This window comes from Folsomia candida, unplaced genomic scaffold (genome assembly GCF_002217175.1).
Source record: "Folsomia candida strain VU population unplaced genomic scaffold, ASM221717v1 Fcan01_Sc001, whole genome shotgun sequence".
NCBI lineage: Eukaryota > Metazoa > Arthropoda > Collembola > Entomobryomorpha > Isotomidae > Folsomia > Folsomia candida.
The window spans coordinates 11,755,508-11,774,019 of record NW_019091193.1 but is presented as its reverse complement, the minus strand read 5'-3'; the positions used below and the strand labels follow the sequence as shown (position 1 = coordinate 11,774,019).

At 36.4% G+C, this 18,512-nt stretch overlaps 6 protein-coding genes and 1 long non-coding RNA gene across 8 annotated transcripts; 3 read left to right on the top strand and 4 right to left on the bottom strand.

The window, feature by feature from the left end:
- Nucleotides 1-1,971: 1,971 nt before the first annotated feature.
- LOC110853076 (threonine synthase-like 2) lies at nucleotides 1,972-4,141 on the top strand. Its single transcript, XM_022101308.2, has 5 exons — nucleotides 1,972-2,617; nucleotides 2,716-2,976; nucleotides 3,085-3,320; nucleotides 3,416-3,635; nucleotides 3,714-4,141. Exons 1-5 carry the CDS (start codon nucleotides 2,177-2,179, stop codon nucleotides 3,990-3,992), a joined length of 1,437 nt encoding a protein of 478 aa, XP_021957000.1. The 5' UTR covers nucleotides 1,972-2,176; the 3' UTR covers nucleotides 3,993-4,141.
- A 195-nt stretch (nucleotides 4,142-4,336) lies between these two features.
- Nucleotides 4,337-8,957, top strand: LOC110853085 (mitochondrial glutamate carrier 1). Of its 2 annotated transcripts, none has more exons than XM_022101319.2 (13): nucleotides 4,337-4,604; nucleotides 5,149-5,755; nucleotides 5,835-5,909; nucleotides 6,485-6,619; nucleotides 6,701-6,870; nucleotides 6,992-7,156; nucleotides 7,275-7,340; nucleotides 7,413-7,492; nucleotides 7,602-7,645; nucleotides 7,728-7,853; nucleotides 7,933-7,972; nucleotides 8,072-8,122; nucleotides 8,205-8,957. In XM_022101319.2, exons 3-13 carry the CDS (start codon nucleotides 5,836-5,838, stop codon nucleotides 8,253-8,255), a joined length of 1,002 nt encoding a protein of 333 aa, XP_021957011.1. In that variant the 5' UTR covers nucleotides 4,337-4,604; nucleotides 5,149-5,755; nucleotide 5,835; the 3' UTR covers nucleotides 8,256-8,957. The 2 variants fall into 2 exon arrangements, with proteins under 2 accessions (XP_021957011.1, XP_035709669.1); XM_035853776.1 differs by lacking the exon at nucleotides 4,337-4,604 and adding an exon at nucleotides 4,906-5,039.
- LOC118436217 lies at nucleotides 7,717-8,207 on the bottom strand. Its single transcript, XR_004835288.1, has 2 exons — nucleotides 8,037-8,207; nucleotides 7,717-7,881 (listed from the first exon to the last, which is right to left on the bottom strand). It is a non-coding gene; the product is annotated as an uncharacterized LOC118436217 (long non-coding RNA).
- Nucleotides 8,958-10,050: 1,093 nt separating the features above from the next.
- Nucleotides 10,051-11,078, bottom strand: LOC118436489 (zinc finger protein 341-like). The gene is made up of 3 exons (XM_035854677.1): nucleotides 10,872-11,078; nucleotides 10,717-10,781; nucleotides 10,051-10,636 (listed from the first exon to the last, which is right to left on the bottom strand). The coding sequence occupies exons 2-3, from the start codon at nucleotides 10,735-10,737 to the stop codon at nucleotides 10,238-10,240; spliced, it is 420 nt and encodes a 139-aa protein (XP_035710570.1). The 5' UTR covers nucleotides 10,738-10,781; nucleotides 10,872-11,078; the 3' UTR covers nucleotides 10,051-10,237.
- A 55-nt stretch (nucleotides 11,079-11,133) lies between these two features.
- LOC110842299 lies at nucleotides 11,134-12,689 on the bottom strand. Its single transcript, XM_022088006.2, has 5 exons — nucleotides 11,994-12,689; nucleotides 11,781-11,865; nucleotides 11,637-11,701; nucleotides 11,421-11,567; nucleotides 11,134-11,342 (listed from the first exon to the last, which is right to left on the bottom strand). The coding sequence occupies exons 1-5, from the start codon at nucleotides 12,063-12,065 to the stop codon at nucleotides 11,244-11,246; spliced, it is 468 nt and encodes a 155-aa protein (XP_021943698.1). The 5' UTR covers nucleotides 12,066-12,689; the 3' UTR covers nucleotides 11,134-11,243.
- A 182-nt stretch (nucleotides 12,690-12,871) lies between these two features.
- On the top strand, nucleotides 12,872-15,304 carry LOC110849975 (trypsin-1). Its single transcript, XM_022097464.2, has 8 exons — nucleotides 12,872-13,109; nucleotides 13,228-13,404; nucleotides 13,797-13,917; nucleotides 14,128-14,234; nucleotides 14,324-14,362; nucleotides 14,443-14,474; nucleotides 14,603-14,717; nucleotides 14,782-15,304. The coding sequence occupies exons 1-8, from the start codon at nucleotides 13,016-13,018 to the stop codon at nucleotides 15,180-15,182; spliced, it is 1,086 nt and encodes a 361-aa protein (XP_021953156.1). The 5' UTR covers nucleotides 12,872-13,015; the 3' UTR covers nucleotides 15,183-15,304.
- LOC110849966 (set1/Ash2 histone methyltransferase complex subunit ASH2) lies at nucleotides 15,263-18,220 on the bottom strand. Its single transcript, XM_022097452.2, has 9 exons — nucleotides 18,055-18,220; nucleotides 17,691-17,980; nucleotides 17,395-17,573; nucleotides 17,154-17,326; nucleotides 16,894-17,068; nucleotides 16,407-16,793; nucleotides 16,049-16,335; nucleotides 15,703-15,966; nucleotides 15,263-15,625 (listed from the first exon to the last, which is right to left on the bottom strand). Exons 1-9 carry the CDS (start codon nucleotides 18,073-18,075, stop codon nucleotides 15,512-15,514), a joined length of 1,890 nt encoding a protein of 629 aa, XP_021953144.1. The 5' UTR covers nucleotides 18,076-18,220; the 3' UTR covers nucleotides 15,263-15,511.
- Nucleotides 18,221-18,512: the final 292 nt, after the last annotated feature.

Genomic DNA, 18,512 nt, shown 5'->3' with positions numbered 1-18,512 from the left:
AAACACTTTGCAGCGGGAGCTGATAAATCAACAAAAATTGAATGACAGGCAATAACGGGCTGCATGAAAAATCATACAAATTTTTTAAATAGCAACATTTTTGGTGGAAGGATTCCTCTCCAAGCAAGGTAACATGTCTCCAATTTCAACTTAGAAGGTGTTGAAATATGCAATAGTTATATACAAATCTTAAAATCGTTGACTTGACATTGACGACTGTGTTCAACGACAAGATTGGCAGTCGTCTAATTATACTCGTCGCTTACCCACTCTCCTAATGTCACTTACACTTTGGTGTACTACATAGAAAAAAATGGAGGCTCAATGTTACCCACTCTTTACCCGCACCGTCGCACACGATCTGCAAAACGGTGGTATTGCTCAAACAAATACGGAATTGTTTTTTAAATTGGATTAAAATAGCTTAGCGTAGGTGGCGAATGCATTAAATAGGTCTGGGTACAGGAAATAAACATGGTGACATTTTTACTGCTCTTCGCTGGCGACAATAAGTTCATATCAGAAACCAAAGTATTTAATTCGTGCTCTGATTTGTAAACTAGGTTATTGCATATTCTTTTACGTTTCCCGTTTTAAATCTCTGATACATATTCTCGGCTGGCAAAAGTAACCCAGAAATTCCAAATATAATTGCTCTTTTAAGGAAGGAGGTTCGATTGAATGTGACAGTAAGTACGGAGTACGGCGTTCGTAATTTTAGGAATATGCATATTATCTGAAAATAGCAGTTCAATTAAAGGAGAAGGTTATCATCCATCTGCGAAGCTGTAAATTATTCCTGACCTGTTTTAAAGAATGAAAGAATGTGTGAACCAGACGGTGCTACATTTAATCAAAAATTAGTTCTATATTTTAAACGTGGAATGTCATGCGTTACGTAAGCCAGGGGACTGCGAGGAAAAAAAGTCAATTAGCTCGGCGGAATAATTAGAATGATTTATGGGATTCAGGATGCATGGCTGCCTACTTTCTTTGAACCAAGTTGGAAATGAAATGAACAAAGGATTTTGTGTTCATTTACAAGATCAGCAGCAACTATGGCTGGGCATACATATGAATGCGTGCTGGCTGCATATGCTGCCTTTCTCCACTCATTATGTTCGTTTTTTTAGCATTCTTGCAAACACTTCCATGAAGATTTCAACTGCTCATGATTCTTACGCTGGCATTTCAATGAAGAAACTAACAAAAAAGTTGGAGTCAAATTCTTCGATACGCACTATACGAGCACCTTTCACAGATATTTTATTTAACATTGACTTCGGAAACCTTTGCAGTCAGGAACAATGAATCTTTACAAAATTACTCACTACTAGATATACATTTATAAATAACCAATGACCGTGAATGCTTAATTTGTTGGTATCGTGAAACAAATAGAAGAATCATTAGTTGCACACTCTGCTACTATCATTTGGTTCATTTCTTGTAAATTTTGACAACGAAGGACCTGTGGCACCGATGCTTTACTTATGCAATTTATCACATCGAAGGATATTTGTTCGAGGTTCGAATTGCATCATCATCATTTAATTTTATTGTCATTCCATTTAACTTTGTAGACTACGGGAAAAAAGGAGATGCACAAAATAATGGTGGAAATGGTCAAATTAAATAACGCTGTATTCTTATATGCTAGTCAGCGTATCCTAGAACTTGAATGATTTCCAATTTTCCTTACCCGATCTTTCCTGCAATCGCATTCTCAGCAGCAGCGTCCCATTGTTTATTTTGGGAAAGTGTGCATGCTTGGTACTTTTAATTACACCTCTTACAGGCTCTGAATATATGTATGCGTACATAAATCAACACCAATCTTGAAAGATTGCATCAGCAGCCAAGTTATCAATGCCAACTTGAGACATGGCTTGATTTGATATGTTTGATTCAGATTCAAGTTCAAGTACAAAGTATAATGTTTTTGAGAAAATGAAGTTGTTCAGTCCCACAGACATACGTGATTAGTGACTGCTCCAAGTTCAAGATAAGGTCGTCTGATATCGATAAGAATATCTGTAATCTAAATAAATTTTCTTTCTACATAAGCGGTTGTGCAGTAAGAGTGCAGCTGTCACACATCATATTTGTTCATAATTTCTTCTCCTAAAATACATTTATTAGCACATTTGAACACTAATATCCCCTCAAAATAAAAATGAAATATTGCAGCACCCGGGGTGGTGTGAAGGGTGTGCCATTTAGGCAAGCTCTATTTTCAGGCTACGCACTTGATGGAGGTTTATTTGTCCCCGAAATTGTCCCGAAATTGTCTCCGGATACTATATCCGAGTGGGTGAAAGCTAAGCTATCCTACCCAAAAATTGTTTATGAGATTGTTCGTCGTTTCGTTTCTGAGGAAGAGCTTCCAAATGATGCATTGGCAAAGTGCATAGAAAATGCGTACAATACGGGCAAATTTGACACATTGTCGGTTGTCGGAATGAAAAACTGCAACACGAGGAGGACAGAAGAGGGATTTACAGTGGCCGAGCTATTTCATGGCCAGACGCAATCATTTAAGGACTACGCTCTATCACTTGTCGGCCAACTTATGCAATATTTTCTCAATAAACACAATGAGAAACTTATTGTTTTGGTATTATAAATATTTTTGCCAATTGGTCATCTCTAAACCGTCACAGAAGTGAATTATTTTTAAAATAAATGTTGTTTTAATGCGTGTAAAAACATTAGGTCGGCACATCTGGGGATACCGGAAGCGCTGCGATTAAATCAGTAGAAGGTCTAGAGGGAATTGACATCATTGTTTTGTACCCCGATGGAAAAATTTCTGCCGTTCAAGAACTTCAAATGACCTCATCACTAGCAAAGAACGTTCATGTATTTGCCGTAGAAGGCACTTCGGACGACTTGGATGTTCCAATTCGACAATGCTTCCCTGGAGAAGGAATTTGTTCCATTAATTCTATAAATTGGGCCAGAATAATGATTCAGGTGTGAAAATAGTGTGGCATGCATGACTTTGTCTTATAACAAGTGGTGTTCATCACTACTCCTAAGTCTGACTGTAAAATTTTAAATCGTGTTTCTACTTCTACGCAGATTGCTCACTTTGTCTACTTGTACATCCACGAAGGAGGAGAAGCGCTTGACATCTTTCTGCCAACCGGTGCCGCCGGAAATCTTGTTTCGGGTGTGATCTGCAATCTGATGGGATTTCCTATCAAGTTCTTTCCTGCCACAAATGAAAACGACAACGTTCATGCGTTCCTGAACAAAGGACAACTTCGGTTGGGTGGCACTATCATTTCCACTCCTGCAAATGCAATGGACATCAGGTGCGAGTAGTTTAAGCTATTATGTACAACATACGTACAGGGCGAAAATTGGGTGTGTGTTTTCATTTTTAATACAATGTGACTCTCATTCCCAGATACCCTTACAATCTGGAAAGGCTTATCTACCTTTTATCAAACTCACCAGAACTGACAGCCAAATATATGACAATTTGTGAGTCTGACTCTGAAAATGTAGCTGACATTGAAAAATCATTGTTGGACAAGATCAAAACCATCGTTCCCGAGTGTCAATTAGTGGAGACCAAACACATTCATGAAACTATTCAATGGGTCTGGAAAACTCAGAAATATATGGTACAAATCAAAATCATGCTAGTAATTGTTTATTTTTATCATAATTTTTATTTTCGTGGCGATTACTATTGTTTAAAGATATGTCCACACACTGCCACGGCTTTCTACCACCTGGACAAATCAGGTAAACTGACCAAGAATAAGGCCGTCGTCGTGTCGACAGCATCCCCCCAGAAATTCTCGGACGTGGTTTCTGCTGCAGGCATATCCTCTGCGGAGTGGAAGGGGGACGAACTTTGGACGAAGTTGAAGGCTGGTCCCCAAGTCGAACCAAACCGATCCATGAAAATGCAAAATCAGTCAGATTGGCTTAAAATTCTGCAGGAGGAGATTTCTAAAATACGATCAACACATTGAGCAAACAAATATATGTTTAACTATATTTTGTGTGCATTTTAAATTTAACTTTCATACAAAGAAAAGGAGTCATATAAAAGATAAATATGTTGATTAATTATGAATATGTTTCATTTCATTAAAGCTTGCATTTCAAATGTTTAAGACAACATTATTTTATTTAAGAATTGAGACTCTCATTTACAATATAGAGTAAGTCAATGGGTATTCTGAATGCGAAGAATGTCATTCCACGTCGTACCCCTGCCTGAGATTATTGATTTTTTCACTCAAGTTTGGTTTGTGACGTAAAAGTAACTCTCTGCCTTCAACGAGAAGCTGACTTTCTCCAACTTTCACTTTATGTAGGATTTAGCAGACTCACCCACCTCAATCCGACTGCCTCTGCCTCTCATAATTTGTTTACCTCTTTCCCACACGGCCTCACTCAAGGCCTCACTCAAATTTAAATTCCTTATTAAAATATTGCATAATATACTCTGCCGTGTGAAATAATTACAATGGTTCTAGCCAAGAAATTGCATTTCTTCATTATCCTTACTTCAGTCCACAGGCAGCAGTTCACTAAAACAATTTCCAGTGAAGGCTTTCCGTGAGTGAAGTAATAATCAGGTATTTACCTATGTATATTATTTTCTCTTCCAAATCCGAGAATATTCGAATTTCGAAAGTTTGATTTATAGAAATTCTCCATTTGTTTATTTAATTTTTATAAGTTTAGACATGATAGTAATATAATTCTAGCCATACAAATTTATTTTGTATACGCCTAAAATTTAACTGTCTCTGTGCAATAAAGCAGAATGCAGTATTATTTGACATCGTTTTGAACCATCTTTGCACAGTAGACTACCATAGTGAGTGAAGTAATGGAAATGGCAATTAACTCTTCTACTTGATGATAAAAGAGTTGGCCTTGAGCATGGATCAGTCGGTTAATATACATGCATAATTGATGGGTCCATCCTCCAGTTATTGCTGTGTAAAATGGTTCTGTTCATTTTTACTGGGATCAAACCAGTTTCCTTTGAACTTGCCAAGCACGTGGTGGGTTATCACAAATTATGCAATTTAGATTGTTCACTGCAATACTGTAAATTTGTGACCTATGTATGTACTAAATTTATTATTTCATTTTTTTGATCATCTGTTCTAGGAATTTCGTTTTCGTCGGGTCTTTACGAGAACGAGTGAAGATAAATAATATCCAAAAAGTAATATTCGGAATTGTTCGGACGTGCTGCAACTGGGAAAGAAAAGTTAAATATACAACTTTTGCCAAGACGTTGACATCTGTAAACAAGTCATAAGTGTGTCATGTATGAATGATTTGTGAGCTCTTCCAAATTAAAAATAAGAACATTTAACACTTTCAAAAAAACCTCGGTGTTTCAAATTTTAAACAAATAGCACACAGCTTGAAAGTCACCTTTTAAAAGCAATACTCTTTTTCTTCCATTGAAGAAAAACACACAGGAGGAAACGAATATATTATAATACTTATACATTTGGAACACTAAGTCAGTCAGTCAGTCATAACAAATGTTTAACTAAGTAATTTTGTGGTACATTATAGCTATTCAAGTAGGCTTAATCCAACCTCTATATGTAATTACATTAGCATTTAATTTGCGCAACAGTACACTAACCACTTAACAGTCAGTCAGTTATTCCAATTGCAAGAGTGATTTTAAACACATCAGTGTCGGTATCTCAAAAGTCCAGCGTCATAACTTAATACTCGGTACATTTTTTCCCAAAATGTAAGCTATTACTTTATACTGAACAAGAATTTGTTTAAAAGTCATTTAAAAATACTATATAACCCTAACATTTCTAAAGAATGGCGACACAATTGGCAGCACGTGAAGATACAGGCGTGAAGATGACCTCTGCTTCAGCAGCCCAAGAATTTTCGTAAGTCGTATGCAAATTAAATGTTGTAATACTTAAGTCAACTCTGGAGACCATACGTATGTAGCGAGCTAATCAGTTTTCGGGGTTTCCCAATAGAATGAACTTCCGTTATTTTCTCAGAGTAGGTGCCCCTGTTGATTTTTTTTTACTTGCGTATGGGTTTGTTGGCAGTGATCCACGCATTTTAAAAATAGACCGATTAAATAGGTTGCTGCAATTGTGATGTGATCTCATAGGGTGAAAGTCGAATACGATGCAAGTTCGTCGAGCGTCAAGATCTGTTTTACTATTGCATCCAATGTCTGGCTCTTGTCTGGTAGGGTTTAGCATAGTCACCTCGCTTTATAAGTTTACTACTTTGTCGTTTGAATATTTTACAAAATCTGCCGAGTCATTGTCGTTACTTAATTATTTAAAGACTAATATTTATTCGCACGTTGCGGGGGACGGAGGACTGATACCTCTTGTGTAAATCGAAAAAAAGTTGTAATGGCATTACAACTTTTACATTACAAAGGAGTAAAATTTGCAGGCGAGACAACTTTAACGATCCCCCATCCTGATATTAATTTCAGATTGGTTCCCAAGATCATAAATGGAGGTATTGCTGGAATCATAGGCGTGTCCTGCGTCTTTCCACTGGATTTAGTCAAAACCAGGTTGCAAAACCAACAGGTTGGTCCAAATGGAGAGAAAATGTACAGTTCCATGTATGTACACATATTAAATACTTTGAAGCATTTTCAAATTTATTTCAATGTCCAACACTACAACTTGTAATACTTTCTTAGGGTCGACTGTTTTAAGAAAACCTACAGGACTGAGGGATATTTTGGCATGTATCGAGGTTCTGGGGTTAACATTCTTCTTATTACACCAGAGAAGGCAATAAAACTTGCTGCAAATGATTACTTTCGACATCATCTCAAAACTAAGGATGGTCGACTTCCAGTGACTAGAGGTGAGGACAGGATGACATAAACTTAAATCTCTGGGACTTGTGGTTGAACTTTGAAAAATATCTTGTTTCTAGTATTTAGGAGCCTCTTATGTAAAACTTTTTTTGAAATAATTTTTTATAGAAATGTTAGCCGGAGGATCCGCTGGTTTTTGTCAAATTATTATTACAACCCCCATGGAATTATTAAAAATTCAATTGCAAGATGCTGGTCGAGTCGCTGCTCAGGCAAAATTAGCTCCAGCAACAGCAGGAGGAGGAGTTGCAGCACCCGTTCAAAAACTCTCTGGTTAGTTTATTTGTTTCCAAAGCAAGATAACCACTGCTATTTGATTTCTATTCATTCGCTTTATCGGTTACACAGATATTTTTTTATTGCCCTAATCAAACTTATGTTGCATTATTAGCGACAAGTATTGCGTTGGACCTAATCAAAACTAAAGGAATCACTGGATTGTATAAGGGAACTGGAGGTAAGAAAATATTACTTGATATAATGGGGACTAATGAGGTTTTCTTTACTATATTTTTTTTTGTCAATTCAGCTACAATGCTGCGTGATGTGTCATTCTCAGTTATTTATTTCCCATTGTTTGCAAATCTCAACAACTTGGGGCCGAGAAAGGTACATTAAAAAAGGTTTATCTTTATGTATATACGTACGTAGCTTACATATACGATTACTATATATTTACTTATATTTATGTGTATTTTATTTTCTTAACATGTTTTAGGCTGGCAAGTCGGATGAAGCAGTATTTTATTGGACATTCCTAAGGTACAGCTTAAAAACATATTAAGTTCGATACAAGTCAAAGTGCAAAATTAATTAATTTTGTCGGTTATCATTCATTCCTAAGTGGTATGGCTGCTGGATCTATCTCTGCAGCCGCAGTAAACCCATTTGATGTTGTCAAAACCAGACTTCAGCTATTGAAGAAGGCCAAAGGAGAGGCATCTTACGCAAACGTCCCAGACGCTTTTGTGTTAGTGTTTTTATAATCTTGCGTAATCCTTTATTTAATAGTCACATTATACGTAAAATTAAATTTTTGTGTTGCACAGGAAAATCATGAAACATGAGGGACCGTCTGCCTTCCTCAAGGTAAATAGGCATAAACTTAAACATAAATGTAAAACGAATGACGAGATACAAAATTACACATTACCATTGATAATTAATGTATCATCTTATTTTCTCAAGGGTGCTGCCTGTCGCATGATCGTCATCGCTCCTTTATTCGGAATTGCACAGGTTTATATATATTTAACTTACTTCCATAAGCCAGTACTTATCGAACCGTATTTGAACCTGATTTAATTTTTGTGTTTTACAGATGGTGTACTTCTTTGGCGTGGCAGAATTTCTTCTTGGGGTCAAAAAGTAGAACAAACTAGAACAATTCAATCACATTTAGATGTTTTACCAAAAAAATACAAAAAACTTGAAACATCCCACTAAACAGTTTAGTTTTACAAAATTAGCAACGCAACATAAACGCTAGCAGTTTTGCGAAATAGTGATGGTAGCAACAATTATTACAGATCGGACTTTTACATGCCGGACCAGACAATAATACCAGGAGATTTTATATAGCTGATATCATGCATGTCGATGATAAGATACCTGTATCTACTAAACAAACAGATTGATAAATATGAAGCTGTTGAGAAGATTGCTTTAGTTTTTTATTGCGACTTGTTTTTCCTACTACTACATTGAATGGTACTAAACTTTGTTTCATGGTGCTAAACCAAATATTTTTTTTTGTGATTTGTGATTAATAATTATCTGATGACATGGTGGGTACAACTGTTAATTTTAGTTTAATTTTCGATACTGTATCGAAAATTAAATCATTCATTCATTCATTCATTCATTTTATATCTATTAATATAAAATGAATATTAATAGATTTATAGAACAGTATTGTGAATTGCTAAAATTGTGTTCCTCTTTTAAATAATGTGCGAAACCAAGCATCAATTATGAATTGAGATTATCAAACACATGTAAACTATATAATTACTCTCTTGCTCAGCTTGCAGGAACATTCCGACGACAATAAAGGCTTGTGATGATGGTTTAATTCATGTGATTAATTTTTAAGCATTCATGCACATTTTTAGGTTATTTAATAGTTACAAAGTTTTTAAGCAATCACCAATTTCATCAAGAATGGATTTACTTTGAAAGTATTTCAAGGCCGTGGCCGTTAATCCGTGAACATCACGCGAAACCCATGACATGATGTCATTGATGACAGCTTTGGAAAAATAACCAGCCGGCTGTAATTCGCTTGGGCACGAAGTACGTACAACTCGATTAATATTAAGGAGAAATTTATGAAATTTTCGTTTTGCTTGTGAATCTTTACGAATACTTCGTTCTATATCTGTCTGTGGGGGAACATTTACTGGGTCCTCAGTTGTTACTGAATCCCTCTTCCATAGTTTAGAGACCATGTTTGATACTTTGTTAATCCAGATAAAGTTCCCGTTTTCATGATCTCGCCTAGTGTACTTTAGTTTATGAGGTTTGGGATTAACAATAACTATCTTATTTTCGGGCCCCTTATTGACAAATGTAACCGACTCATCCAGTTTCTTTCTGGGGGTCTTGGACATGGCATTCAAATAATCGAAACATCCCACCAATTTAGAATATGTTGGTAGAAATTCTGGACTCTGAGGTTGATCAGTTTGGCCTTGTTTCAATGATTGTGTTACAAAGTCTTTCAAGTAAATTGCCGCAGGACGGTTGACTTTAGTGCATTTCTTCATTGCAATCTGAAACATAAGGTCATTGAGCACGTACAACTCCCAAGCAGTCAAATTCTCCTTGGTTATGACCCGGGTTTCTCCTTTATCAACGGCAGACGATTTGTAATAATCCTCCAATACGGCATCTACACACAAAAATAGGGCAATTAATTTTGGTTTCAATAGAATTTTTTATATTTCACGACTTACGTTGAATTTGTACAAGAGGACTTGACAAATTAAAGTTAAGTAAAGTGATGAGAAATGTTGTTGTAAAATAAAATTTCATGATATTTATATTCGAAATATTTCTAAATATTTTCACTTGAATGAAAAATGATTTGATAATTGCTTTAAGTGCGAAGCAGAATGGGAATGCGACCAATTTATAAATAATATTCGAATGGGTCGTTACTTGTATTTATTTGTGCATATTACCAAGTTTGATACAATAATGAAGTGAAAGTTGAAGCATTACGTAACAAATTTTGTCTCATTTTCAAGATTTCGTAACGAGTTCTAATTATGTATCAGCAATGTTCTGTTCTTACGTAGAAAGTTTTCTAGTCAAATCTATTGTTATTGTAGTCATTGCTTTCGAGTGTGATCATGCTGGCGGAGATGCCGCTGGGGGTCCAGCTGGGGCCGGAGGAACTGGAACTGGCGCAGCTGCAGGGGGAGGAGGAGGCGGCGGCGGCGGAGGTGGTGGTGGTTTCTTTTTCAATTTTTCATCCCTTTTGGCCTTGCATTCGAGGAAAAATCCAAATGACGGCATGAATGCGAAAACAAGTAAAGCCAGCATTAATAAAGACGATACGATGTAGTTGCCCCCTCCACCATGTATAACATTTTTGGCGAAAGGTGTGGGGCGCTTAGTATTCGTCAAATCTTCAGGATCGACACGACATTTTCCTAAACAAAATCCAAAGTACAGCAATTGGTAGAGATATTCACCACAAAGGGCCAAAATCATGAGCCAGTAGGGAATTGTCAGCCACATATTGGTCTGAAAATAATTCATGTGCAATTAATTAATATATAGAATTATGCGATATATGTTTATACATAAACAAGAGTTCCATTTACATTAAATGTTGCTACTAGCATAAGAATGGATACGATTGATGCAAGAATCGATAACACGGTCACTGCTATAATAAAAGGATTATTACATATTTAGTTAGTTAGTTGCCCGATATCACATTTGGTTATTTGCATAATTATTAGAATTTTAAACCAACTCAATAAAAGAGTCACGTTATCACGTTCGACTTGACCCTCTTCGTCGCTGTCTTCCAGTTTGGCCAAATTCCATTTTGGAGGGTCGTCCTTGCCCCCCAGCGTTGAGCAGCATACTACAACCAGGCAGATGCCAGCAAATGTAAAGACACTCGTCGTAAGGAATGAAAGAGTTCGACATTGCGATTTTGGTTGGAAGGTATGACAGTTAACTAACTATTTATTAAAAGGGGGCAAAAAGAAGCATCCCAATTTATAACAATATCTCAAATTAGGAGCGTCCATTGGCTCAATCGATTTATTTCATCAAACTAAATTGTAATGTTCCGATAATCAACTAACAGTTTTTTCGTGTACACAAATGTTTTTTTTACTTAACATTTCCTCTTTCTCGGTGGATGGTCCTCTGACTGTTCCTCTCCATGATCCTCTGACTTTTCATCGACTTCTTCTTCTTGACCTTCATGCTTATTCTACAAAGAAATGCTCGGTATAATAAGTACCAATAAATAATTATAGTGGGATAAGTATAGTAGTAGTGGGTGGTATACTTGGTAATGGATGACAATGCCTTTGAAAGGTTGAATCATGTCGAACAGCACCATCATTTTTATGAGCAAGACGATTAGGATGTAGCAGTGGTACATGAGATTCAGGAAAGTAGTAAAGAGCCAAGGAATGCAAAACCAGAAGATTTGCTGCAACCAATATTCTAATCAATTTCATATTACTTCAATCTATTTATAGTGAGTTGAATACAAAATTACTGAATATGCTCCAATTCCCAAAAGAATCGATACCAATATTGTGAAAATCTGAGCTGCTACCATAGCTGTAAATTATGTCAAAGGTGTGATTCAGTCAGAAGTATGCAAATTCTTGTTATAGAATCGAATGAATGATTTGATTACTGTAAAAATATGGTGCCGTGGACGAAATCATAGTCCGATGTTCTTCGCCAACAAGAATCACTGCCACACTTTCCAATATGAAATGCTAGAAATCAATCAAGAATAAAGTTATTTTGTATATAATCGCAATTTTGAGGGTGACTTTACTACAAAGTTAATTGTTTAAAATAATTAAAGGTGATTATCTTATTCTGAAAGTTAACTCTGCATTACCACAACAGAAATGAGTGCGATCAGCATTACAACCGTCCTTCTAGAACATTGACACCACCTGCATTGAATCATTTTTTTCGAAAAAGTCTGTCGCAGAATTAAATTGTCAGACCACAAAAATTATGATACCAAGTTAAGCATTTCTACATTTTCTCGAGGTAATTTACATGTGCATACATGTGCATATCCCATGGAGATGGAAAAAGAACACTGCTACATGAGCATGTACTACTGGCAGACTGTATGATGCAGTATGTACAATGTCAAATGTCATGAACAATTTTATGTCATTGTATATTTCTACATCTTTTTAGATATTTATTTTATATTATTTTATTCCGTTGTACGTGATAGGTTTAATAAATAAATCCCAGGGCAAGAAATCATCAGAAAAAGTCCGAAAGACTACCAAAAAATTGAGGGACATCGATACCATTTCATTAATTAATTTTGCACGCACTTGTATAAATACATAAATACGTACATATATGTATTCTTCAGGTTCATTGTTTACTGGTTTTTCCGATATAAAATGAAAATCTAGACGCGATTTACCGGCAGAGAATGCAGAAACAATAATGCTAACGTGAATTGCAGCCGATACCAATATAAACGTAATAAATAACTACGAGAAAAACTACTTTAGAACAGATAATAATTTGAAATACTTCATAAATACAATCAACAATCAACCGTGACTTATATACTCTGATTATGTATGTACTCATCTCTTTTGTTCTGAGTTTCCGTTGTACAAACTATAAAAACATGTTATCAGAAAGATAATTAAAGATAGCGAAGAGTTTGTGTTCGGTAAGCTCACTAGCCTTGGCTGTGGAGCTTACCAAGTATTTGAGTCATTATTACTCTTAGGCAAACATTTATGACGAATGTGTGGCATTTCTCACCTCAATAATATTTCATTCATGCAGTTACAGGTTGAGTTCCAGTAGAATACTATAACTTAATTCGCATATATATACCACGAGCAGAGTGATTAATGTGAAATTTAAATACTAATTATGAATCTGCTGTTGAAGATATTTAGTTTTTCTGTGATTTGTTGCTTGACTCAAGTGTTTGTCATAATATCTGCGCAAAAAGATACGCCTGGAGGTACACATATACATAGATACATATTTACATATGCTTCTTACTCGATAACTATTTTTGCGAACCTCAGTAAAAAAGTAAAATTGCATCTGTAATTATTTTTTTGTGGTATCCAATCTAGCATGGACAAACAGCAACGCAACTACAACTAGTCGACCTAGCCGGACACGAATTGTTGGCGGTATAGAGACAAAACGGAATGAATATCCATTCATCGTATCATTATTTCGGGGCCAACAGTTGAACGGTCACTTTTGCGGGGGAAGTATAATAGACACATATTGGGTTGTGACTGCAGGTTCGTGATCCGAACCGTATTCCTTGTTGTACATATGTGCATATATCACTCGAGCTTATTCTCGGAGAAGAACGTCTTTATATGTCCAGCTTAGATTTTGATGCCCTTTAGATGCGTTCAAATTTGGTATGGATATGATAAAATGACATCCAGAATTACGAACATGTTTTAAGTTTCAATGAAAACTGGATTTTTGACGTGCGTTTGAAGATTCTGGTTTTAGAGACTGTAATCCTTTTGAGTGGGTGTGGCGGACGAAAATGGGGTCATGACTTCAAACCCTCCACTTCTTTCACTCAAATAGTGCAGCAACATATCCCAAAGGAATCAAAATCTGAGCTGTGCATATAAAAACGCTCTTCTCCCTTATATAATTTTATTTATTTCGGTAGCCCATTGTGTAACCAGACCAGATTTTAAGTTGACTGCAGGGGAACATGACTTGAGAAAATTCGAAGGGACAGAGCAAACAGTTAGCGCTGTAAAAATTGTCCAACATCCGGAGTACAATAAGTAGGTTCATATTTTACATTCAAAAAGGTGGCGGTGGCCAAGATACTGTGTCGACGATACATTCTGAACATTTTAATAAATTTTAAATCATCAGAATCTTAATTTTTAGTATCTTACGCTACTGAATCTTGTCCACTCAATCTTGGCATATTTCGTCTTGAAAAGTTATGTGCATACTCCAACTAATCGACTAAATTATTAAATACGTAGGGCCACGTTTGAAAACGATATCGCTTTGGTCAAAGTTTTTCCTCCCTTCAATTACACTGAATTTATTAAAAACTTCCAACTTCCATCTATTCACTTTATCGCCGCAGGTATGTACATATATGAAAAAATATGCTATAAACGTATTCGATCGAGCTAAAATATTATGGGTCCATTTAATTAATTTCAAATTCATTAGGCAATGTTACGACGGCAGGGTGGGGGGTTCTCGAGGAAGGTTAGTAAGCACTAATTCGAATTTATCATTCTCAAATCCCAAAGGTAATAATTTCATTCATTAATGCTACAAATTTGAAGGTAGCACCCAAGTGTCCCCAGTATTGAGGAAGGTAAAAATATTTTTATGTATGTATCTACCTCCTGTTATCCAGGAATATTTGTAATACTCTCCCGGCCATGCATACAATATTCATACCTATTAGTAAATTCATGATTCAAAATTCAAACTATTTTTAAGGTGACCGTGTCGGTTTTCCCTAATATTGATTGCTCTAAAACGTATGGTAAAGATTTTCACACTGAAAAAATGATATGTGCGGCTGATAAGAATGGAGGAAAAGATGCTTGTCAAGGTATACAGAACTACGTCAAATGATTTCATCAGTACTATTTGTGTAAAATAAAATATTTCTTCAGGAGACTCCGGCGGCGCGTTGCTGTGCGATGACGTTCGGTTTGGCGACACGTTGTGTGGAGTCGTATCATTTGGGTTTGGCTGTGCTCGTCAAGAATTCGCTGGTGTATACACAAAAATGTCTTATTACGTTGATTGGATTATATGGGAACAAACTAAAGATGCAAATAGTAAAAATCCGGACGTCAGATTGACGACAATAAAACCCAAGATAAACCTTACAACCCATGAACCTATATTAGACGATACCATCACTGTTAGTCTCATTAACACACAATCTCCAGAGACCACCTCTAAACGCCCACGTAGAAAGTGGGGCATTCGCTCAGGCTCGATTAAATCTGTCCCATTTAATTTCTCTATTTGGGCATTTATTTCCCTTATTGCTTATTACTGTATGTGAACTTATTGTTAGAAAGTAGGACTAATTCATGAACATTTGATATTGCAGAATAATATTCTAATGAACAAATTGATTACAACTTATTGAATAAAAACAGTAAAATGCACACATTAAATTCCAAATTTAGAATATGCGTACATTATATATCTTTATTATTAAACACAAAACTTCATATAACCTGAGCCAGTAGTCGTTTTCATTGTTTCTGTCTTAATTTTGAAACCCAATGTGGACCACTCTGTCTTTCTTGAGATGGACGGACAGTTAGATGATGTAAATACGTAACCATTCCACAGCTATGGCTCGGCTTAAAATAAGCGCAGATCGTTCTAACTCTGCGTATGAATATAATTATCTAGTGTTAATTTTCCATCGAACTCGGTGAGGAAGACCAAATCAGCAACGGTTTGTTCTACAATTGCTTGCTCCGCTTTTTCGGATATCTGCAACATATGTACATTCGTCAATCATGCTTCATCACTCATGTTTCAGCTTTGTGCTATAATTAATTTATAATTACCATTTTATAATCAATTTCAGTGTCAGGTTTCATCCAAGGTTCCGGACCAAAATTCACACGTACAACTGTATTTCTATAAAGAGATATCGTGGGATAATAAGTACCCTCAGATATATTTTGGAAGGCAGCCCCTTGACAAACTCCATTTTTGAAACCAATTATCATTGAAGATTGGTGAATGGGAAGTACAGCATCATCCTTTTTAGAGGCTTCTGCACCATCTTTCTCTTCATAATATAAATGCGACTTAAATCGAACAAGGGGCTGTAATTTTGTGTATTGAATTAATGCACGTAAACTATGTTGAAATAATTATTTGAAGAAATATATATGTATATAAAGTTACCTTGTCTTTAAACGAGTCAGGGATCAGCGCATTTTTATTATTTTTCTCTGGCAGTACAATAAGGAGCCCAATGACATCTCCTAACCCGTATCCACCCTTTGAAAATGATTTTCCTTTTGCTACGTGGAAGGCAGTTCCATAGCGCGAGCGCCACGAGTAGCCAAACTTGTCGTACCCTAGAGGCCCTTGAAGATTAGCCTGCGCCTGGCCAAATCCTAACCTTGTGGCTCCTCCTTCAGGAAGATCAGTTATTGTGGCTTCAAAGTACCATGCTCCTCGGTTAACGCCTAAATATGTACATATCTAATTAACTTTTATGTTTGTTGATGAAATTATATGCTTAATTCGTGCGAATTACCATGAGTAGCTCTAACCATGGAGTAACCCTTATCTCCAGTCACAGATAATCTGTCGTCTGAGATTTTGAGCTGCGGGGCCCGATCGTGAAGAGCTAATAGCACCGAACATGGTACAAGAACTCGGTATAAAAATCCTGGAATTGGTTTGCCTGCCCCATCACTACTTTCATCAAATTCTTGCCGGAAAGGTGCATTTGGGTCTGGTTCTGCTAATAAGTATCTAAAGTTGTCTTTATTGTAAGGATGGTCGGGTGGATATCCATGGAATGCTTTGGAACTGAAAACATCTCCCCTTGTTTTCTTTGCAATGGTGCCTTGACTCACGATAGCGCCTTCCATTACATTTCTCCTCTTTGAACCTCGACCACGCAAAGCTGCACCTGCTCCTAGTAATGCATAAAGTAATACAAAGATTAATGTGGGAAGGCAAAAATCTAAAACTATAATTGCCTAAGAGCTGTAAATTAACTTGATAAGTGATTATACCTGCACTTGATGGATCATTCACTTTCAAATGGCCAGTTTTAATCATAGCATCATAGTTTGGTTTAATGGTTGTGAGATCAGATGAGGCTAATCCAAAATATGGACCAAGAGGGTCGTCTAGCACTTCATCAATGATATAAAGAGGCCCAACATCTTTTGTTAAAGTTTTTAGAACCTGCATATATCGTTGAGAAAAAACAAAACTTTGTGAGTCTCATATTGAATTGACATTAAATTAATCTTGCATTTTGTTGGAGTACCGTAGAATGCCATGAGGATGTAACGCGTCTGGTTGTTGTTGTGAGAGCATCCCAGTGCATTTCCAGAAAAGGGATAATATCCTTATCTTTGGAAAACAACCTTCTATTGCTCCCATCTTTGACAGCGTATTGCGTCAAATTTGCCAAAACAGTAAAGCACATTTGAGAGAATTCTATTAAAAATATACAAAATACTATAAATAAGGCTATCGCATAATAAATTGGATGCACTTTTGCTTACGTGCTTGACTCCTCCTGAACGATTCTAATCCCGTTGGTGAACAATTTTTGCACATAAACACATAATTTGTCATGAATGGGACCAATTTTCCTAATTGATAACCAATGCAGGATTCATGAAACCAACGATTGCAAGATGCGCAGAGTAATTCTGCAATATTCAGGTTACGATCCTTCGCACTACATACAAAATAAAAAAATATTTACTCTTAACATGATATTATCATTATTATGTAATTGCTATTTACAGTTGTTTTCTTTACAATAGATCATTAATTTCATTTAAGTCATTCATACCAGTAACAATTCCCTTCACGGTCCTGTGATATTCGTCGCCTCGTAATTTCCATCATAACACCATTTTCATCCTCAAGAAACTCCGTGTCGGCGACGTCACTTTCTGCATTTTCCTTGTCGTCACAATCCCCTTCGCCCCCTCTGTCAACGACGTCCTCCTCTTGAATCACCTCCTCCTCGTAAAGTAGCTCGTTCGTCATCTCTTCCTCGTCCTCCTCGTCCAACCCAACATCTTCACCAACAACTTCCTCTGCAATCTCCATCATATCAACACCTTCAGTCATACTTTGCTGAAAACAAATGGGAATTATTAGAGTCGATTTACAAAAAAAAATAACTACAAATTACATATACATTTTCTTACCAAAGTGGTTTCCTCCTCCATCGCACCCCTCCGCAAACTGCTGTAAGCTGATCCTATTGCAACTAATTTGTCCTAACGTGATACGCCAGAAAGGTGACAAGTGTGAATTGGCGAGGCAAGAATCGATGCAAAATGCGGAATCAACAAACCTCCGGTTTGACAGCGTTCCCTCGCAGACTAGGGAATTTCGAGACGACCACCACTCTGAGCTTCGTCTGATATACATACTGTATGTACACATATGAATGAATGAATGAATGGACTATGAACTGAATGAATGAATTCTGGTTTACAGAGAGAAAGCGTGTGTACAAATTGTCATTTGAATGAGAACGCATGCAGTTTTGTAAAACCGTATATTCTGCTCATGGTTGGGGCACATATTGTCACCTTGTTCCAGCACCGGAGATCGGCATTTCATTACAAAGATAAGCTGCTGTATGCTGTATCATAAAATG

Coding starts and splice junctions, on each gene's coding strand:
- LOC110853076 (XM_022101308.2), top strand. CDS start 2,177: ATGAAATATTGCAGCACCCGGGGTGGTGTGAAGGGTGTGCCATTTAGG. Junction 2,977..3,084: donor GGGCCAGAATAATGATTCAG/GTGTGAAAATAG, acceptor ACTTCTACGCAG/ATTGCTCACTTTGTCTACTT. Junction 3,636..3,713: donor GGAAAACTCAGAAATATATG/GTACAAATCAAA, acceptor TATTGTTTAAAG/ATATGTCCACACACTGCCAC.
- LOC110853085 (XM_022101319.2), top strand. CDS start 5,836: ATGGCGACACAATTGGCAGCACGTGAAGATACAGGCGTGAAGATGACC. Junction 6,620..6,700: donor GAGAAAATGTACAGTTCCAT/GTATGTACACAT, acceptor ATACTTTCTTAG/GGTCGACTGTTTTAAGAAAA. Junction 7,341..7,412: donor ATTGTATAAGGGAACTGGAG/GTAAGAAAATAT, acceptor TTGTCAATTCAG/CTACAATGCTGCGTGATGTG.
- LOC118436489 (XM_035854677.1), bottom strand. CDS start 10,737: ATGCTAGTAGCAACATTTAAT. Junction 10,637..10,716: donor TGCTAGTAGCAACATTTAAT/GTAAATGGAACT, acceptor AATTATTTTCAG/ACCAATATGTGGCTGACAAT.
- LOC110842299 (XM_022088006.2), bottom strand. CDS start 12,065: ATGATTCAATGCAGGTGGTGTCAATGTTCTAGAAGGACGGTTGTAATG. Junction 11,866..11,993: donor TCGCACTCATTTCTGTTGTG/GTAATGCAGAGT, acceptor ATTGATTTCTAG/CATTTCATATTGGAAAGTGT. Junction 11,343..11,420: donor GCATTGTCATCCATTACCAA/GTATACCACCCA, acceptor ATTTCTTTGTAG/AATAAGCATGAAGGTCAAGA.
- LOC110849975 (XM_022097464.2), top strand. CDS start 13,016: ATGAATCTGCTGTTGAAGATATTTAGTTTTTCTGTGATTTGTTGCTTG. Junction 13,405..13,796: donor ATATTGGGTTGTGACTGCAG/GTTCGTGATCCG, acceptor TTATTTCGGTAG/CCCATTGTGTAACCAGACCA. Junction 14,235..14,323: donor TATTCACTTTATCGCCGCAG/GTATGTACATAT, acceptor CAAATTCATTAG/GCAATGTTACGACGGCAGGG.
- LOC110849966 (XM_022097452.2), bottom strand. CDS start 18,075: ATGGAGGAGGAAACCACTTTG. Junction 17,327..17,394: donor GTTCAGGAGGAGTCAAGCAC/GTAAGCAAAAGT, acceptor TATTTTTAATAG/AATTCTCTCAAATGTGCTTT. Junction 16,336..16,406: donor CATGGTTAGAGCTACTCATG/GTAATTCGCACG, acceptor GTACATATTTAG/GCGTTAACCGAGGAGCATGG.